Below are 17,321 nucleotides of genomic sequence, written 5' to 3'. Positions count from 1 at the left end.
TTGTCATCACGCCACCTGCTATTAATGTGCCACTTGAGGAGTGTCAGTCGAAGTCACGCTGTGTCAGCAGCCGCTTATGCCAGTTTGGTAGCACAGCTTATTTTATCACATTGTAATAAACTGCTGTAGTACGCTGACAACGTGCCATGTTTATAAACAAAGAGTCTCTCTGCACTGCAACAGGAGAGTGTTCATAGTGGAGAGTTGCATTGGTTTGTCTTAATTATTATATTCTGTGGTGCAAAATAAGATTTTACTGGCATTTCTCTTGTTTGTTTTTTTTTTTCAAACTGAAGGTCATAAAGTTTCCTCCAGATTAAAATATGTTTATTGAGGTAATGAAAAAAACAAACATGTTTGCAGTACTTCAGGTTGTCGTAATGTGCATAATGGATTAAATCACTGAAATTTTGCTTTTATAGACTAATAGAAAATAAATAAATAGAATAATCTAAAGATCAGAAAATGTATGAAGGATAAATTCAGCACCATTAAAAAAGAAATGTTAGACTTGAGACGTTTTAAAAATAAAAATATTTCTCCATCTTTTTAGAGCTTCAGAAATGTAAATGGATTTCTTCTTTTAATCTTCAGTGATGATGCTTGACCCTTGACATGGAGCATTAATGTAAACTCTTATTTTATTATCGCCAAATTGATATAATTCAATTCAATAGAGTTAATACTTTATAAAACATTCCTAAGTTTTACGGTCATATTCAATCAATAAGAAGGTTTCCAATGAGGCTTATTTGTTAAATTATTAAAGATACTTTTCATTTACCTGTCATGATCGTGTTCCTGTGTGTTTATTTTTGGAGTATTTTGTGTTCAGTTTGCTTCCTGTGTCTCCTCTCTGCGTCTTCCTGTTGATTGTCTCCCAGGTGTGTCTCATTCCCTTGATTACTCCTGTGTGTCTTTAGTCTCACCTGTTGTCTGTGTTCTTCGTCGGGTCATTGTCTAAGTTTGTGAATTGTTGTCTTACGCATGTCGTCTTGCTGTTTGTGCTCTCCAGTAAAACTGTGAAGTCCTGGTTTGCACTTGCTCTCATCTTTGTCCGTTGTCAGTTGCTACCGGCATTTAGCCGTGTGCTAGTTTTCCTGCCGTGCTGCCTGTCCTGGACTGTTTGGAGCAATATTATCATTAAAATCCATCATTATCATCATCATTCCTGGGTCTCAGCGTCTCTCCTCACCATCAACCACCGCCCATCCTGACATTACCCAGTATTTCTGAACTAAAATGTTTTTGTTTTATTTGTCTGATGGAGTATTTCAGTTTTAAATATTATGTTTATTTAGCTGCAAACAGAAAATCTTCATAATTACCAGAAATAAAGGCTTGAAAACATCAGCTTATATGAAACTAATCTAATGTGTTTTGTTCAGTGATGGAGTTATTGAAATAAACTTTTTAAAGAATAATTTATTGATTTATTGACTATATAATTGTACACTTCACAGTACATTTTATCTCTCAGTGTATGACTGAGTAACATGTAGACAGTTTAGGAGTCAGTAAATCACTAAAATGCACAAATTGCCTTACTGATGAGGTTACACTCCCCCTGCAGGTTAAAATAGGTAGTGGCAACATGAATAGATTTTTTTAATGGAAGTTGACTTAGAAAGCCACAGTCACTCCTTACAATTAAAACAAGAAGATGAAATAAATATGTAATTTACTTCATTTTTATTATCACAACTATGACTGATCACTCTTAAAGCAGCAGTAACAACTAGACCATTAAAAATCAGATACTTGTTTCCATCGTCAGGATGAAACTAAAACAGCTTAATAACCTAAAATGTGTCTAGATCACTCAGAATAGATTCTCACTGTCAGTTACTGGTTGACCGGTTAGTTTTCCAAACTAGCAAAGCTACAATCACGACTCCCAAAGCTAAAGAGACTCCAGTCACACCAAGTCCAATCTTCAGAGCATCTTCTACCTGGAAATGAGGTGAGAGGAACAGATCAATCCAACAGAGAAACTTTTCACTCCCTTCTAACAGTCTGACGTTTAGTCACCTAACAGAGACTTCAGTGTATTCTATTTATTTTATGTGATATAAACAGAGTAGAGGACAGTTTGAAGGTAATACCTGGTGTTTACAATATTTAACAAACAATTCTGAAAACTGGTGTGTGTTTGTGTTCACCCCCTTTACTCTAGTAACCCAAAAATAAAACCATTTCAGAAGTCTCTTAGTAACCAGAGTCCAGCTGTGTGTGATTTCATCCCAGTAATACTGCAGATGTTCTGGTATCAGAGATTCTTTAGAGAACATCAGAGAAGAAGAAGCATCACAGATACAGAGGAAGGCAGCAGATCAGGGAGAACGCTGAGGAGACGTTTAAAGAACGGTTAGCTTCTGAGACAACATCCTGCACTGCAAAAACACTAATTTACAAACTATTGTCTACTTTCTAAATATATCATTACACTTTAAATCAGACTAAAATAACTTACAAGTAACTTTTCAGCAAGACAGGAGTTTAAGTGTTAGGTCAACCGGCAGACATTTTTCCTACACAGTAAAAATGCCAGTGTTGAATTAACACCCAAAAGTGTCTATATGTGTCCAAGTCAGCTGGTGTTAAAGTAACACTTTTGAAAGTGTTAAAAGATYGACACCCATTTTTTTGTTAAATTAACATTGGTCTATAATACTGAAATGGGTTTAAGAAAAGTTAAACTTTCCATTTCTGTGTATTGTTTTGAATATTTTCCACTGGATTTGATTGATATTGACACTTTGTGGGTCAATTATTTACTTTTTTAACACAACATTGTGTTTTATGATCAACACTACACTGGTGTTACTTTTAATATATTTTAACACCAGCACCGTTGTAAATGTTAATGTGACACTCTATTGTTGAATTTAACACCAGCTGACTTGGACACATATAGACACTTTTGGGTGTTAACTGGCATTTTTATTGTGTACATTGTAAGTGAAACAGAGCTAGTACTTTTTCAATAAATTATTGACAAGCTCCTATATTTTGTTGAAAGTTACTTGTAAGTTAGTTTTGTCTTATTTCAAGTGTTTTAAGATATTTGCACTAGAAGCTTGGCCAAGACTTTGTGTTTTTGTAGAGAACACGTCATAGATGGTTTTAGACGAAATCTCTCAGTCTGTTCAAGTAGTTCAGTCCACGGTTTTTTTTTGGTCCACCATATAAAACTATGGTGGACCAAATTTGGCCCCCAGGCCTTGACTTTGATGCATGTGATTTAGAAGTTGAGACCCTGACATGTTCCTTAAAACTGACTAATGAATCTTTGGTGAAGAATCGGAAGCTTTTTTCTGAGGTTTTGGCTCAAGGAAGTAGTTTTCCTCCTGCTCAGAAACTCCGTCTATCCTTCAGATTCTCCGGGTGGGCCTCCATCAGACGTACCTGCTGGGACTCGGCGTCTCCGTAGCGCAGCTCAGTGGCAAAATGTTCACAGTTGTAGTCGACGACGTTGTACGATCGAGTTGTGCTGACGAGTTTGTTGGCTTGGTCCACGATGATGTGTGCGGGGCGCGGCTGCTTCTCCTGGTCTAGGATGTTGTTGATGTGCCACTCGTCTGAGGAAACCACCTCCAGCAGCTTCTGCTTCAGAATGTTGTTCTTCCCCATTGGAAGGTTGATGGTGCTGAACGACGAGAAATTTCCTTCAAGCACAAACCAAATGACAGGAAAACGTTTATGGAATGAGAAGGGTTCTGGTTCTGATGGGAGTTTGACTCGGGTTTAGTTTAAGTACGTTCTGATATTTTCTGGGCTGCAGTTTGATGTTTTTAGTTGTACCATTTCAAGATTCATATAAAGTCTTCTCAGTGAACAGCAGTGTGTTTTAGTGAATGTGGCCTTGAAACAAACTGGTTTCTGTTCTGTTAGCACCAGTTTGGACTGGACTCACCGTCCGGTCCCAGCAGATGGACGACGTAGCCGTCACCAACGTACACAGCCCAGTGTTCATAGACGTTACGGAAAATCTCAATCAGGTCTCCAGGCTTCGGTTCATCTCCGTTCTGAGATTTAAGGGAAGAAAACGGCAAAAAGAATAATTTCTATTATTCTATCATTTTAACCTTCGTCTCTCAGACTGCTGGTAGTTTAGCTCCACAGTTTCATTTGCAGTTTGCATATTTTCTTTCTTAACTAGAAATAAAAACTAATCAATGATCAGAATGTCTCCTTCACTGAAGTTCTGATGTTTATCTTACAGTATTAAAAAAAACCTATTCAACATTGAAGGAGCCACATCAAGCTCGTTTTGTGCTACTTTTGTGCTGCCCTCATGTGGTAGATCTGGGGATTGCAGGATGCTGGACCCCAGTGAAGCTGAAAAAACTAGCGGATCTTATTTCTGTGATTCTGTCAGAGAGAAAAAAAATCTGTTTTCTAGTGAAAACCATATTAATGATTAATCTTCACATCTGTCTCTGTTTCCTCTGGTAAACACAGAGTGAAAACCATCAGAAAACACGTAGCATGAATTCATATTAAAAGTGAACAAAATGAGATTTGAAGCTTCTGTCTGACTGCAGCAATAATTCGTCCTGGATTAAACTCATATGATTTCTGCTTTTAAGCACATGTACATGTTGAGACTGAATGTTATCTTTCATATTTTTAAGTTACAGGTTTAAAACTGTTCACCTCAGCCAGCTGCTGTCGGTACACAGAACATGTTAGAAATTATAAAGTGAAAAACAGGAAATAATTTGTCTCACCTTGTCAGTGATTGGTTCCTTTGGAGGTTCTTCTGTAGAAGAATTGAAGATTTTAAAAGAAAATGTCCAAGTTAAGCATTGCATTATATTAAATCTTAGATAAAAAATACATTTATTTTAGCAGGATGAGGGAGTTTCAACACTGCTGTGCTGTTTTCTACTGCAGAACAAATATTATGTAACTTTTCTCTAAGTTTTATATAAGAGAAACAAAACAAATGAGAATATTTAAATAAAACTCACGGCGTTCTGTAGAGTCCATGATCTGTGGCGTCAAACTGAGGAGAAAAATCTGGTTTGAACAAGTCAAAAGGAAATCAGAGATTTATAAAAGCAGACACGTCCTCATTGACAAAGTTTTTAAAATGAAATACGAATGGGAATTTTGAGTTTCTTTAAAGCTTTCTCAACTTTTCACTGAATCTGTAAAATCTAAAATACAAAACATCACTTTCCTAACTCTGCTAATATTAAATTTATTTAATACGAAATTCAGAGTGAAATTTTGCTCACCTGCTCAGCTCTGCGTCTTCACCTCACACTGAGATAATCACAGTAAAGAGAAAACATAAAGGCCGTTTCACCAAATCCAGGTGTGGCTCAAAAATAATAAAAACAAAAAGTAACATAACCTGTTCTGACGCTATGCTGGACCAAACTACACTACACCATTTCTGATTGTTTTACTGATTAATATGAAATATTGGCTACGTAGGATTCCTGATCTCAGAAACTGAAGTTATGAATTTTGTCTTTGCTTTCTGTGAAATCTGTGGACAGGATCTGACAGAACTAAACGTCAGCTGGAGGAAATATGCATTTCTTTAGATACTGGCAAAGTTAATGATCACACCCAGGAGATTAAGAGAAATTCTTCAGAGTCACCTGCAGGATATTTTAGTCTACTTGAAATCTATTCCTGGTAGAAACAAAGGACAACAAACAACATTGCACACCCAGTGTGAGATTAGTTACCTAAGCAGGAATGTTTGTGCCCTGTAGGAGGAGTACCCAGAGAGAACCCACTCATTGGTGGGGAGAACATTCAGAAAATACCGAACTTTGAACCAATGTCGTTGTTGCTGCTATCAACCAATCAATCAATCAACAGTAGTTTTCAGCAAAGACATTCACAATAATGATAAATCAAAGCAAAGTGAGCATTTAAAAACCAGAGAGAGAAACGTGCCGGTCCATCTAAAGGATAATATACAACTGTAAGGTACATGTACATGTACTTACTGAATATTTCAGTCACCTAGTGCTAGTGAGCAGAAGGACTTCTCTCTCCACCCCGATTACTACTGCTCTGCTTGGCGGTTTGAGAGGATTTTGGATAAAATCAGCAGATCAGGTCCATCACAGATCCACCTAAAAGGAATCTGAATAGATCTCAGTTCACCTGCAACATAAACATTTAGTTAAAAAACCTGCATAAACATCAACATGATTTATTTAATTAAGGCAACTTTTGTCCATTAATACTGATTGATTGTAATGTTGTAGTAAAGACAGGTGGTTTTTAGAACTACTAATCACATTGAAGCAATATAAAGAGATCCAACTGAAGGAAACCATAAACAACTCTCTCTCTTTGTATCTTATAATCCTAATTACTGCCATACAAAAACTTTATTTTACCCCGATCCTCATGGACTTCTACTTCTGAGGTTTGACATCTTCAGACAGGCACCATTAATTACTTCCAAGTAGTCACCTGAAATTACAAATCAGAAAAAGCAGTCGTTACTTTAATCAAATATATTAAAGCAAAAATTCAAATAGTATATTATTGATAGTATAAGCCACCAGTAATGTTCGTTGAGGATTTAATCAACTGTCATCTGGATGCAACCTTTTATCCAAAAATCTGTGATGTTTTCAAGAACTAATGAGAATTAATGTTTTTAAACATGAAAATAAATCCTTTGGAGGTTTTAATATGCATTTCAGAATGTTGAATAGAGGATATAATGGCCCTGGCCAATGAAACCAACTTACAGAGAAGATCAACATCTCATCACACCTATTTAAATGTTTACAGTGTACTTTACATTTAAATCATTAAGCTGGATAGTTCTTTTTAATCTAAGTAGGCAATTTTAGAGCTACACAGTATTTTGTTATATTTGATCTACTATGTGAATTCTTAGGTGGGTCTCAATAACTTAAAATATCTTAGAAAAGTTTATATTTTAGTCATTTGATTCAAAAGTTAAAACTCTTGAAATATACCACATACCTTTTAGTCTTATGTTAAATTGTTTTTCTGGAAAATAAATGATCTTTTTTAAAAGTATTTTTCTTCTTAACCCATTGAACATTGAATTGAAGATTCATGTGGAGTTTTAAGAAATGTGAGCCTTGCTAAGCCATAACATTATTAAACTATAATATTTTTACTTTAAATTAAAAATCTAAATTTCAAAATATCTCATTGTTTTTGGTATATACCCAGTTTTGTGATATGGACGGAGATCATGGAGGCCAGTGTTTACAACATTACCCAAAATGGTCTCTGCTGTCAGTAAAAATGTAGACTGCTCTAAAACAGTGGAGTGACTTTAAAAGCTGGGTCTTTAATTTATGGTGACTCAAAGTTTATGCGGAAAGAACACATTCATTCGCAGACACAGTTCTCCACCAAAGAATGGATTTTAGAAATCCGCAATTTTCGCCATTCCGAGACAAAATATAAATTTTAGCTCCGTTTTCCGACGACTACTGAAGGCATCACATCTCGCGCTGTAGGCCTCTCTCTTTAGCTAAATTCTGACATATTTGTGATGTTTATGTGGTAAAATTTCTATTTATTTGCTCTCCGTTAAGTTTTTATTACTGGTATTTTTAAGTAAATGTCGAACACAACTTGGAAATTAACCAATGTTTAGGAATGTTTACGAGCATTTCCATGGTAAGTACTGTTTAAAAGTGTTAGCTAGCCAAAGCTACGAGCGTTTTAGGGCGTCTATCTAATGATATATATTTAACAAATAATATTACCCGTTATAAAGTTATGTATTTAGGCTTACTGATGTCTTCTCCATACAATATATTAAAATAGACGTGAATGACAGCAAATGTAATTTAGGTATAATTATAGAAATTGTAAATTCATTATTTTTGATTACACAACTTTGAACCAAATGATTATTTAGATTATAAAGATGTAAAAAGTGAAGTAAAAATAATTATTTCCATAAGTACATGCCCTAATACAATTTTTGTTTTAATCTTTGAAGTTTCCAGGATGTTAAATAGATCTTTCAGTATTTAGCTGTAATGAAAACTAAACATGTATGTTAACTCAATTTAAATTAAAAGTCCTGTTTCGAGAATTAGCAGCTTCAATAAAATAATCGACTTTAATTAATTCGTTCCTCAAATGCCTGGTGTATCTAATTAAAATCATACCTAAAATAGCTGCAACGTTCAAATGAATAATCTCAAATTAATTAAGCATCTGATTGACAGCAGAAAAACAAGTAATACATATTTTTATGCAATTTAAAAGTACACACATTAAAGAAAATGTAAAATGGCTAACAAAAAAAAGTTTGTTACTATCATCACTTTATGACACAAAATGTCTTTCAGAGTAAACACAGTACTTTAAATTGAAATAAAACAGAAAAAAAGCCCCGACAACTGTGTTATTTAATACTTTGTATAAGATTAATCTACCAGTGGTGAAAAAATTCACACAGTTTATGGGTCAGTTTGATTTATTTTTCTTTATTTTTTTCTCTTCTTTTTAATGTTATCAGGTCCAGACCACCAGAAATAATAAAGCCGTCATTTATAGTTTGCATATCAGTTATTCTCAATGTCATGTCATGAATAAAATCAATGGTTAATAACTAAAAATTGTGGCGCTGGAGGCCTGGAACTTAGAAATTAACTGTTTTTACAGATTATATTAAAAGTATAAATACTAACTCGGTGTATCCGCTCGTTTTTTTAGCTTGTGCTGCCACCTAGTGGATGGTGGAAAAAATATTTTTAGACATCATCTCAAAGATCCTTGTTTTCTTAGAAAGTTGTTTACTTTGGTATTATTTTCCTGTTGACAGTGAATTTCTACAGAGTTTTTACATGAACTGCTGGGAAGCAGAATCAGCTGGATCAGATCTTTAACGTATTTTCAACACCCGAGTGAAAATTTGCTCCTGCCGAGACTCAGCGAATCATCAGATACGGAGAATGAATGAAAGCGGTGGCGTTTGGTAGGTTTGATGTATCTGTTTAATACCTTTACTTGTAAAATTAATATTATATTGTTTTTCTAACTTTACAGCGTCAGTTTTTGTGCCGTCAGATGCAAACAGTTTTCTGCGTTTTAAAAAATTATAAGCATACTTCAATTTTGTACTTCTATATTTTTAAATATGAAATGATTGATAATTTGATCTGGTACTTACTACTTTTTACCAAATACTTTTTTACTCGTAAAAATATGTTGAAGTAGTGCTACTCTCACTTGAGAACAATTTTTGTGTACTGTACCCACCTCTGGAATACCTAATAGAAAAATTGATTGCTAAAATAGTCATTTGCAACTCTTAGTTGTCTGATGCATTTGAAGTGAAAGGCCTGTAAATAATTAGAAAGTTTCTGCTTTCAGTAACGCTTCTAATGAGGCTGAGATGGATGATGAAGAGGCGATGCTTTCGGACCAGGAATCTGTCAGTTTGCTGCAGGATCTTCCTCCTTTCCAAAGCAGATCATCTGCTGTTTCAGGTTCTCATGAGATTAAAAACAAACCGGAGATGAATCAGCAGAAAAGAGGGAAACCGGAGTCCTGCAGAAGTGAAAAGTCTGCGTCTTCATCACGGTCAGGTGAGCTGGAAAAACATTAAAGCTTCATGTTTATTGGGATTAAATTGGAATTTTTTTATTTGTTGGGTTCTGTTTGCTCAAAGCAAAAGTTCCAACTAAAAAGAAGCTTCACAAGAGAAACGAGAAGGGAGAGAATCTTCTTCACAAAGCATGCCGGAGAAAAGATCTGCCTCAAGTCCTGATGCTCCTTAAGGCCGGAATCAGCGTCAACATGGAGGACTATGCAGGTTTGTTACGGCTGAAACATCTCCGTTTACTTCTCCATATGTTAGCAGAAGCATTTTTGCATTTGCCTTCTGTCAGGATGGACCCCTCTGCATGAGGCCTGCGCTTCTGGAGACGAGTCTGTGGTGGAGGAGCTGCTGAGGGCCGGAGCTAATGTTAACGCTCAGAGCTGTGACGGCGTCACGCCGCTGCATGACGCTGTTAACTGTGGACACCACCAGGTGAAGGAGAAAACTCCCAAAGAGTCTTTTGGCATCTAAAACAAAAGAAGAAACACATTATTTAGATACAGAAAACATGCATGATGTGGAAAAAAGCTGAGTTTATTCTCAGAATATGCGCAGCAAAGTGTAGTTTATTTGCTGATAGCTTTACTTTAAATTAAAAAGCAAAGCAGGTACCTCATCTGCTTTGCTTTTTAATATTCCTTTTACTTACTCGGTTAAAACCGAGTAAGTTTTAAGAAAATATGCATAATTACTGCATGTTCTGTTTTTGATCCAAAGTCAAGTCAGTACAGGGCACGCACTGCAAAAACACAAAATCTTACAACAGAGTATTTTTAATCTAATTTCTAGTGCAAATATCTTAGTACACTTTGAAATAAGACAAAACTAACTTACTCACAGACCTGCAAATATTACCTGAGTTTTTTATAATAAATGTCCGCCTCGTCTGGAAGAGTTTCTTTCTACTCTAACAGAATGTTTGACATGTTTTTTTTTCTTGTGTGTAGATTGTGAAGCTCCTCCTTGACAACGGATCGATCCCTGCCTACCAGAAAGTTAGTGGAAAAAGTTTGCTGGACATGGCCGAGGACAGGAGTATGAAAGAGCTGCTCATAAGTTTCCACACATCCTGTGAGGGCCAGAGGAAGTCCGGCAAGGGGGCAACACGATGCGAAGAACCAGGTGAGCATCTAAATAAGACAAAATGTATTCAGACATCCGATAAAGGTTTAAAGTCCTGAATGATTTAGATTTATTTAAAGTTGTGAGTGTTTCAGACGCTCATCCAAGAGAGTCGGGTGATGCAGGCGGAGAATCTACTGATGTTCAGCTGAAACGGGTAAATAATGTAAGACTTTCACACTTTTTCCTTTGAGCTGTTTGTGCTTCTACTTTGTGCTTCTACTTATTTTTATCATCAAATTAATTAAATGCATTTCAGTGAAAATGCTTTTGCCCCTGAAAGATTCAGTCTGTCATTGATTCATTCACTGTGCTGCTCCAGCTGATGCGTCATCATTCCATATATGGTTGTGCACATCCTGTTTCATGAAGACAGTCACCATAATGTCTTTAGTTAGCTGGAGATTTAACCACTTTTATTTAACATCGTTTTTGCTGTTAGAATCAGTATCACTGGCTGCGTTTTTATTACAAATGTGAGCAAAATTTTGACGATATTCTGCTAATGTTGGATAAACATAATTTCCAATGTTTCTGTTAAGTAAGAAAGGCAAATAAAATCACATGTGAATCACTCTTATTCACGTGATAAGTTATTAAAAGCTCTCCATCGTCTTACAACCACTTCCTGTCTTCTTCTTCATGGTTTGCACCAAAACTATTTCCACTAAGAGACTTTATTATCGAATGCCAAATTGTGATGTTACATGGTGAATGGAAACTTGGCTATTCTTGGATAAATGCTGCATCATTTTACTGAAACCTTCTGCTTTGATTTCATCCAGTTCAGATCAGTTCAGAGCAGTTCAGAGGCGGTTTCAGCGCTTCTGGAGGATGCTAAGAGGAAACAAGCAGAAATGTCAACTTGGCCTCTGAAAGATCTCAAGGATGTTGGTGAGATCAGTTTCAGTTGTTTTCATCAGCAGTTTTAGAAAAAATATATTTCACATTGTCACCTGTAACATGCTCTCTAATGTACCAGCAGTTGTTCTGATTTTCAGGGAGATACAAAAAAGTTTTGTTGCAGACCCAAAACGTTCTGATGGACGTTCTCACCAAGCAGCGTTTGGAGAAGAGCGATCTGACCCACAAATTCAGGTCAGTTCAGGAATATCATCGATTAAGCTAAAGCATTTTCAGATTGGATGGGCAAATACTGCAAAATTAGCTTTTTCTTTTTAATTACTCTTCTAATTTGAGAAAAATACAAATTCTGCCTCTCCTTGTTTGGTTCTGGTTCTGGAGATGAAGAGCAGAACCAGAACCAGAATGCCTGAGAGGTCTGGAAGGTTCATACAACAACAGCAGATCTTTAAGTCGTTCAGTGATTTATGAACAGCAGTATTTTAAAGTCTACCTTCCGAGCTACAGGGAGCCCGTGAAGGACTTTAGAACTGGGGTGAAGTACAAAGTACTTTATCTTCCTGGTTTTAGTCAGAACTCCAGCAGCAGCAGCAGCGTTCTGGATCTGACTGATTTCTTTAGTCAGACCTATGAAGACACTGTTGCAGTAATCAATGCAACTAAAGCTAAACACATGGATGAGTTTCTCTAGATAATACTGAGACATTAGTCCTGTAATCCTGGAAATGTTCTTCAGGCGATAGAAGCCCGACTTTGTAACTGTCTTTACGTGGCTCCAAAGGTTCAGGTCAGAGTCCATCACTACACCCAGATTTCAAAACTGATCACTACTTTCATTAGGGTTTGTATTGGTGCTTGAAATCCTTGAAAATGCATGAATTTCATGGTTTGAAAAGTCCTTGATTTCTGTATAAAGTCCTTGAAAGTGCTTGATATTCAAATTTTGCAGTTTGGTAATAAAGTGCAATCCGATGCTTGAGTAAAAACCTTATTTATAGTTGAAACCAGATATTTTGGTACACATAATAGTACACATAATTGTTTTCTATAGTTTCCGCCAGCACTTCTTGGTAGCCTGTATGGAAAGCCAGTGGTGCCAAAATTTCTTATTTTTGCAATGTTCATAAATGAATTATCTTTCTTAATATTTTTATTTGTGCAGTTATCTGTTTGCACATGTATTCCTCCTAATAACAGCATGATTATCTCTTTTTTCCAGGGTTGTGTCTCACCATCTTTGCCATCGAGTCCTGAAAAGTCAGTTCTTGTCTCTGGCTTCAAATCAGAGACATTTGGTGCAACTCCTCCAGAAACAAATGCAACTGGAAGCAACTTTCACTACAGCAAAGTCTAAAATTTCAGCTCAGTCCTTGAATCATCAAGCCAGCATTGCTGCTCCCAGTCTCCCTGAGCTGCAGAGTGAGGAAGCCGTTAGCTGGAGAAACTGTCCACAAACCAGAGCCGCTTTGCAATTTTTCTCCAAGATGAAAGGAAAGAATGCGCTGATACAAAGAGGGGCTAACGATGATGGTGGAGGTCTGCGTCAGCTCGTACAGAGCGGCGTGTTGCCCAAGGGCAGCGATTTACATCTGACATTAAAGGTGACATTCATCTGTTAAGATTTACCTATTAACTAGGGCTGAAGCGCTTAATTGTGATGAATCTAAATAATCAACAGTCAGAGTTTGGCAGTAACAATTTACATTTACTTAGCTACAGTTACTTGAGTAAACTTTTGGAAAAAAAATACTTCTAGGAGTATTTTTACTTTTACTTGAGTAATTTTATTATGAAGTATTTTTACTTTTACTTGAGTAAAATTTCTGGACTCTACCTACTGAATGAAAAACAAACATGTTTTAACCAAAATTTCACCAGACAGACACACACCTGCAAGTTTTGTACATTTTTTTATTACAAGAACTGATTTGGAAATTTTTTCTTTTGCCTCATTTTGCTATTTTATCTTGTAATTATGTTATTTATGTGAATTATTTTCAATTTATGTTTGGATTTTTTTAAAAATCAAAATATATATTTTCTTAAATTAAGCTTTTTTTCTTTATTAAATATGAAAAACTATTTAGTATTTAATATTTTTTAAATAATAAATGATTGAGATCAGGAAAAATAATTGGGGTTGCACAGTGGCGCAGTTGGTAGAGCTGTTGCCTTGAAGCAAGAAGGTTCTGGGTTCGATTCCCGGCCCCGGTCTTTCTGCATGGAGTTTGCATGTTCTCCTTGTGCATGGTGGGTTTTCTCCAGGTACTCCGGTTTCCTCCCACAGTCCAAAAACATGACTGTCAGGTTAATTAGCCTCTCCAAATTGCCCCTAGGTGTGAGTGTGCATGGTTGTGTGTCCTGTGTGTCTCTGTGTTGCCCTGCAACAGACTGGCGACCTGTCCAGGGTGACCCCGCCTCTCACCCGGTGCGCCAGCTGGAGATGGGCACCAGCACCTCCTGACCCCACTGTGGGACAAGGGTGCAAGAAAATGGATGGATGGAAAAATAATTGCTAGTTGATTAATAAATGAGTTATGTCTTCATTTCTGTTGCAGGGTGAGCAGCATGTTGCGCAGGTTCTCTCTGGTGGCGTAATAATGAGCAAAGGGAAGTCGTATCGGGCTCCAGAGTTCTGGCTGGAGTCCATTCTGGGTAATAACATCCCTGTCAGCTCCATTTACGCTCTGAACAAGGTTAGTCTTTATCGTATCACTGAAACGCCACCTTACGGTTTCAGAAAAATAGCCCTGATTCTTTTAACACTTGAGTTTTTCAAAAGTTTAAGTGAAGTTGTTTTTCTAATCAGACACCTTTTGTATTGATACTTATATGCTACATAAAATCACGGTAAAATAAATGAAAGCTTGTGGCCGAAACTTCACAAATCAAGATGTATGAAAGCAGGAGCTGCACAAAATATCGAACTGGAATCTTTGCTATTGCTGCCAACCGATTGGACACAATATTTGTTACAATATTTTTTAAGAAATCAATTGTTTATTGAGTTTGGATGGAAGCTACATACATTTACTACTCCCATTTAATATATAATTTTTGGCACTGAGAGGCTGAAGTACACAGGTTGGTGAACACATTGTTTAGTAGTGAAGAAAGGAACCTGGAGGTTAGTTGTAATTGACTCAAACATGAGATTTTCCCTCCTCCGTCTTGAAGGTGACTTTCAGAGAAAAACCCTTGTCTTACTACGTGCTAAACTCAGAGGCCAAACAAAATCTGTCCAACATCCGTCTTCAGGACAACAAAGATGATTCTACTGAACCGGAGCCGAGTCCAGGTGAGTCGGTCATGTGTCTAAACCAGTGGTTCTTAACCTGGGTTCGATCGAACCCCAGGGGTTCGGTGAGTCGGTCTCAGGGGTTCGGCGGAGCTTCTGCCGCGGAGGTAAAGACACACTTGTGTAAAGTCGTGATGACGCCCCGCTTTGCCATCACTTAATGCAGAGGATCACGTTACATTGCTTAGCCAATCAGAGGATCACGTTACATTGCTTAGCCAATCAGAGCTGCGGAGGAGCCCTGATTGAAGGAGCTCCACTCTCAGCATGGATTTGAACTTGTCAGCAAAACTCGCCGTTTTTACCAAATTCTATAGTCTAAATCTGCTCCTTAGTCGCATCTTTTTGGGGTTGCTACTGCCTCTAGTGGCGTGGGGGTGGTAACACAGCTAATATAATTACATTAAAGTAAAGGGGGGTGGGGGGAAAATAGAAGGGTTCGGTGAATGCGCATATGAAACTGGGGGGTTCGGTACCTCAAAAAAGGTTAAGAACCACTGCTCTAAACACAGAAACAGCTTCCAGATGAAAATCCCCTCTTTGACCTCAAACTTTTTTTCTGATGAACTGAAAACGCAGAAATAAATAAACAAGATCTCTTGTTGAGAGAGTTTTCTTAGCGTGCTCTAAATCGCCAAACTACTAGTTCAGATGGAGATATGAAAAAGCTGAAATAAACAGAAATACTTGAAGGACATGACTACATTTTAAAGTTTGAATGATGTTTGTAGCTCAAAGTACATGGAAGTAGTTAGCTGTGAAAGGGTGCCATTTTTAGCCGAGTTTTTCAGAAATTATTGGATGTTCCATTCACTTCAATGGAGCCCAAGATGATTGAAAAAGCTGAATATTTTATAAACCATAGAAGATGTCGTTACCAACAGACATAGCTGCAATGTCCTGCATAAACAGGATATGGTGGAAGTTGAAAGGTTGAAATGGCACAAAATACGAAGAAGTAATGTGGCGAAAAGTGTATGGAAACAAGTAGAGGACATACATAGCAGTAAATAATTCACAATGAAGAAGCTATCTAAAATATAAAGAAACTAACACAGTGTAAAAATAAAAAAAGTCTATGAAATTAAAAAATACTCAACAGGACATCTTAATTCAATCTAATTTAAGTAAATTAACCCTTTAATAGCCCCAAATAAGGTGCAGTAAACTAACTGTATGCTAACGATCTCCTGTCTTTCTTGTTCGGTACCTTTTGTACTTCGTTAACAGTTTTATGTTTTAATTCTCTGCAGAATCAGTGGACCCATATGAGCTCTTACGAAGAATTCGTGTCATCCATTTGGTGACCCCTGAGGAGATGATTCCAAACGCTCTGATGGATTTGTACTGGGAAAAGCTCATGAAGCAAGACCAAGTAGAGTTTGACAACTGGGAGCTGGAACTCTAACTTTGTCTTTATATTTATGCGTTTTTTATGAGCTTGATGTGGTAAGTTATTTTTTATGAACCTGTTAGGGTTCTGTTTTATTTTACACTGGTAGTGATCGTGTCTTCAGTACATAGTAGAGTTTTTTCCTGCTAACTAAAGTCAACTTCAATTACTTTGTCATATCTTGGGGGAAATAGCCAAAAATGACAAGCTATCAAATAAAATGTTTGTATAATTTGTATGTTTTGGAAAGCTTATTTACGTTTGCTGATTTTTGTTAATCTTTTTTTATATTTTTATGACGTACATACTTTGTGAGCTTTTAAACTGCTGTCATATTTTCATTAAATGGATGCTTTTATTTATTCTCCATATGTAATTTATTTGTTTCTCTTTTCCTCTTGTAAAAACCTACAAACTGTCATTATAAAAGAAGAGACGTGTTTGATGCAGACTGTTGCATTCCTGTGATCTGTGTTGTCCTTGTTGTGTAGAGATGCATCAATACTGCAGCAGAAGAAATAAAACAAAAGGAATCTCAGTCTTAATTCCCAGTATTTCCCCGGTCGGTATGAATAATTTTGGATTCTGTCACTCCTGATTAAAACCCAGTAAAATGAAAGTTTTGTACTACCCTGAATCTCTGAAGTGGCAGTTTTAGCTTCACTTGGTTCAAATTATATAAAAAAATATCTTTGGTGCCTTTTGCTGTCCAAATATTAATAGAAAAATATGTATTTTTAGCTGCAGATGCATCTTTTTCCACAAATGACCAAGCGCTCACTAAGGAATTCTGTGTTGTTGCATTTTAGGCAATCAATTTATTTTTTTTTTTAAAGAATTGAATTAATTGTTTATGTGCATTTTCTCATGTAATTCTGATATTGCATGAAACAAGCTTAAGTGTTAAATGAAAAATCTGCAGAATGTGTAAATTTTTTAATCTGATTATTCAATTAATTGTCAGAATAATCAGTGGGATGTTAGCAGCAGCCCTAAAAATGTCAAGTTGAAATTGAGGGCAAATTTTTTTTTTTTTTTTTTTGTGTCAAAATTGCAAA

At 36.4% G+C, this 17,321-nt stretch overlaps 2 protein-coding genes across 6 annotated transcripts; one reads left to right on the top strand and one right to left on the bottom strand.

Annotated features, from left to right (window-relative positions):
- Positions 1 to 1,533: 1,533 nt before the first annotated feature.
- LOC103470633 (retinoic acid receptor responder protein 3-like) lies at positions 1,534 to 5,396 on the bottom strand. 2 transcript variants are annotated; one of them, XM_017306636.1, is made up of 6 exons: positions 5,247 to 5,396; positions 4,977 to 5,025; positions 4,734 to 4,765; positions 3,917 to 4,028; positions 3,409 to 3,668; positions 1,534 to 1,952 (listed from the first exon to the last, which is right to left on the bottom strand). In XM_017306636.1, exons 2-6 carry the CDS (start codon positions 4,993 to 4,995, stop codon positions 1,842 to 1,844), a joined length of 534 nt encoding a protein of 177 aa, XP_017162125.1. In that variant the 5' UTR covers positions 4,996 to 5,025; positions 5,247 to 5,396; the 3' UTR covers positions 1,534 to 1,841. The 2 variants fall into 2 exon arrangements, with proteins under 2 accessions (XP_017162125.1, XP_008417464.1); XM_008419242.2 differs by having other exon boundaries at positions 4,977 to 5,011; positions 5,247 to 5,255.
- Positions 5,397 to 7,465: 2,069 nt separating this feature from the next.
- LOC103469817 (putative ankyrin repeat domain-containing protein 31) lies at positions 7,466 to 16,666 on the top strand. 4 transcript variants are annotated; one of them, XM_008417771.1, is made up of 13 exons: positions 7,466 to 7,647; positions 8,807 to 8,959; positions 9,358 to 9,572; positions 9,656 to 9,799; positions 9,876 to 10,018; positions 10,534 to 10,708; positions 10,804 to 10,865; positions 11,494 to 11,602; positions 11,710 to 11,806; positions 12,792 to 13,173; positions 14,131 to 14,268; positions 14,750 to 14,870; positions 16,124 to 16,666. In XM_008417771.1, exons 2-13 carry the CDS (start codon positions 8,937 to 8,939, stop codon positions 16,276 to 16,278), a joined length of 1,764 nt encoding a protein of 587 aa, XP_008415993.1. In that variant the 5' UTR covers positions 7,466 to 7,647; positions 8,807 to 8,936; the 3' UTR covers positions 16,279 to 16,666. The 4 variants fall into 4 exon arrangements, with proteins under 4 accessions (XP_008415993.1, XP_008415992.1, XP_008415990.1 ...); XM_008417770.1 differs by having other exon boundaries at positions 10,804 to 10,874; XM_008417768.1 differs by having other exon boundaries at positions 10,789 to 10,865.
- Positions 16,667 to 17,321: the final 655 nt, after the last annotated feature.

Source organism: Poecilia reticulata, linkage group LG9 (genome assembly GCF_000633615.1).
Source record: "Poecilia reticulata strain Guanapo linkage group LG9, Guppy_female_1.0+MT, whole genome shotgun sequence".
Taxonomy (NCBI): domain Eukaryota; kingdom Metazoa; phylum Chordata; class Actinopteri; order Cyprinodontiformes; family Poeciliidae; genus Poecilia; species Poecilia reticulata.
This window is presented reverse-complemented; position numbering and strand designations above follow the sequence as displayed.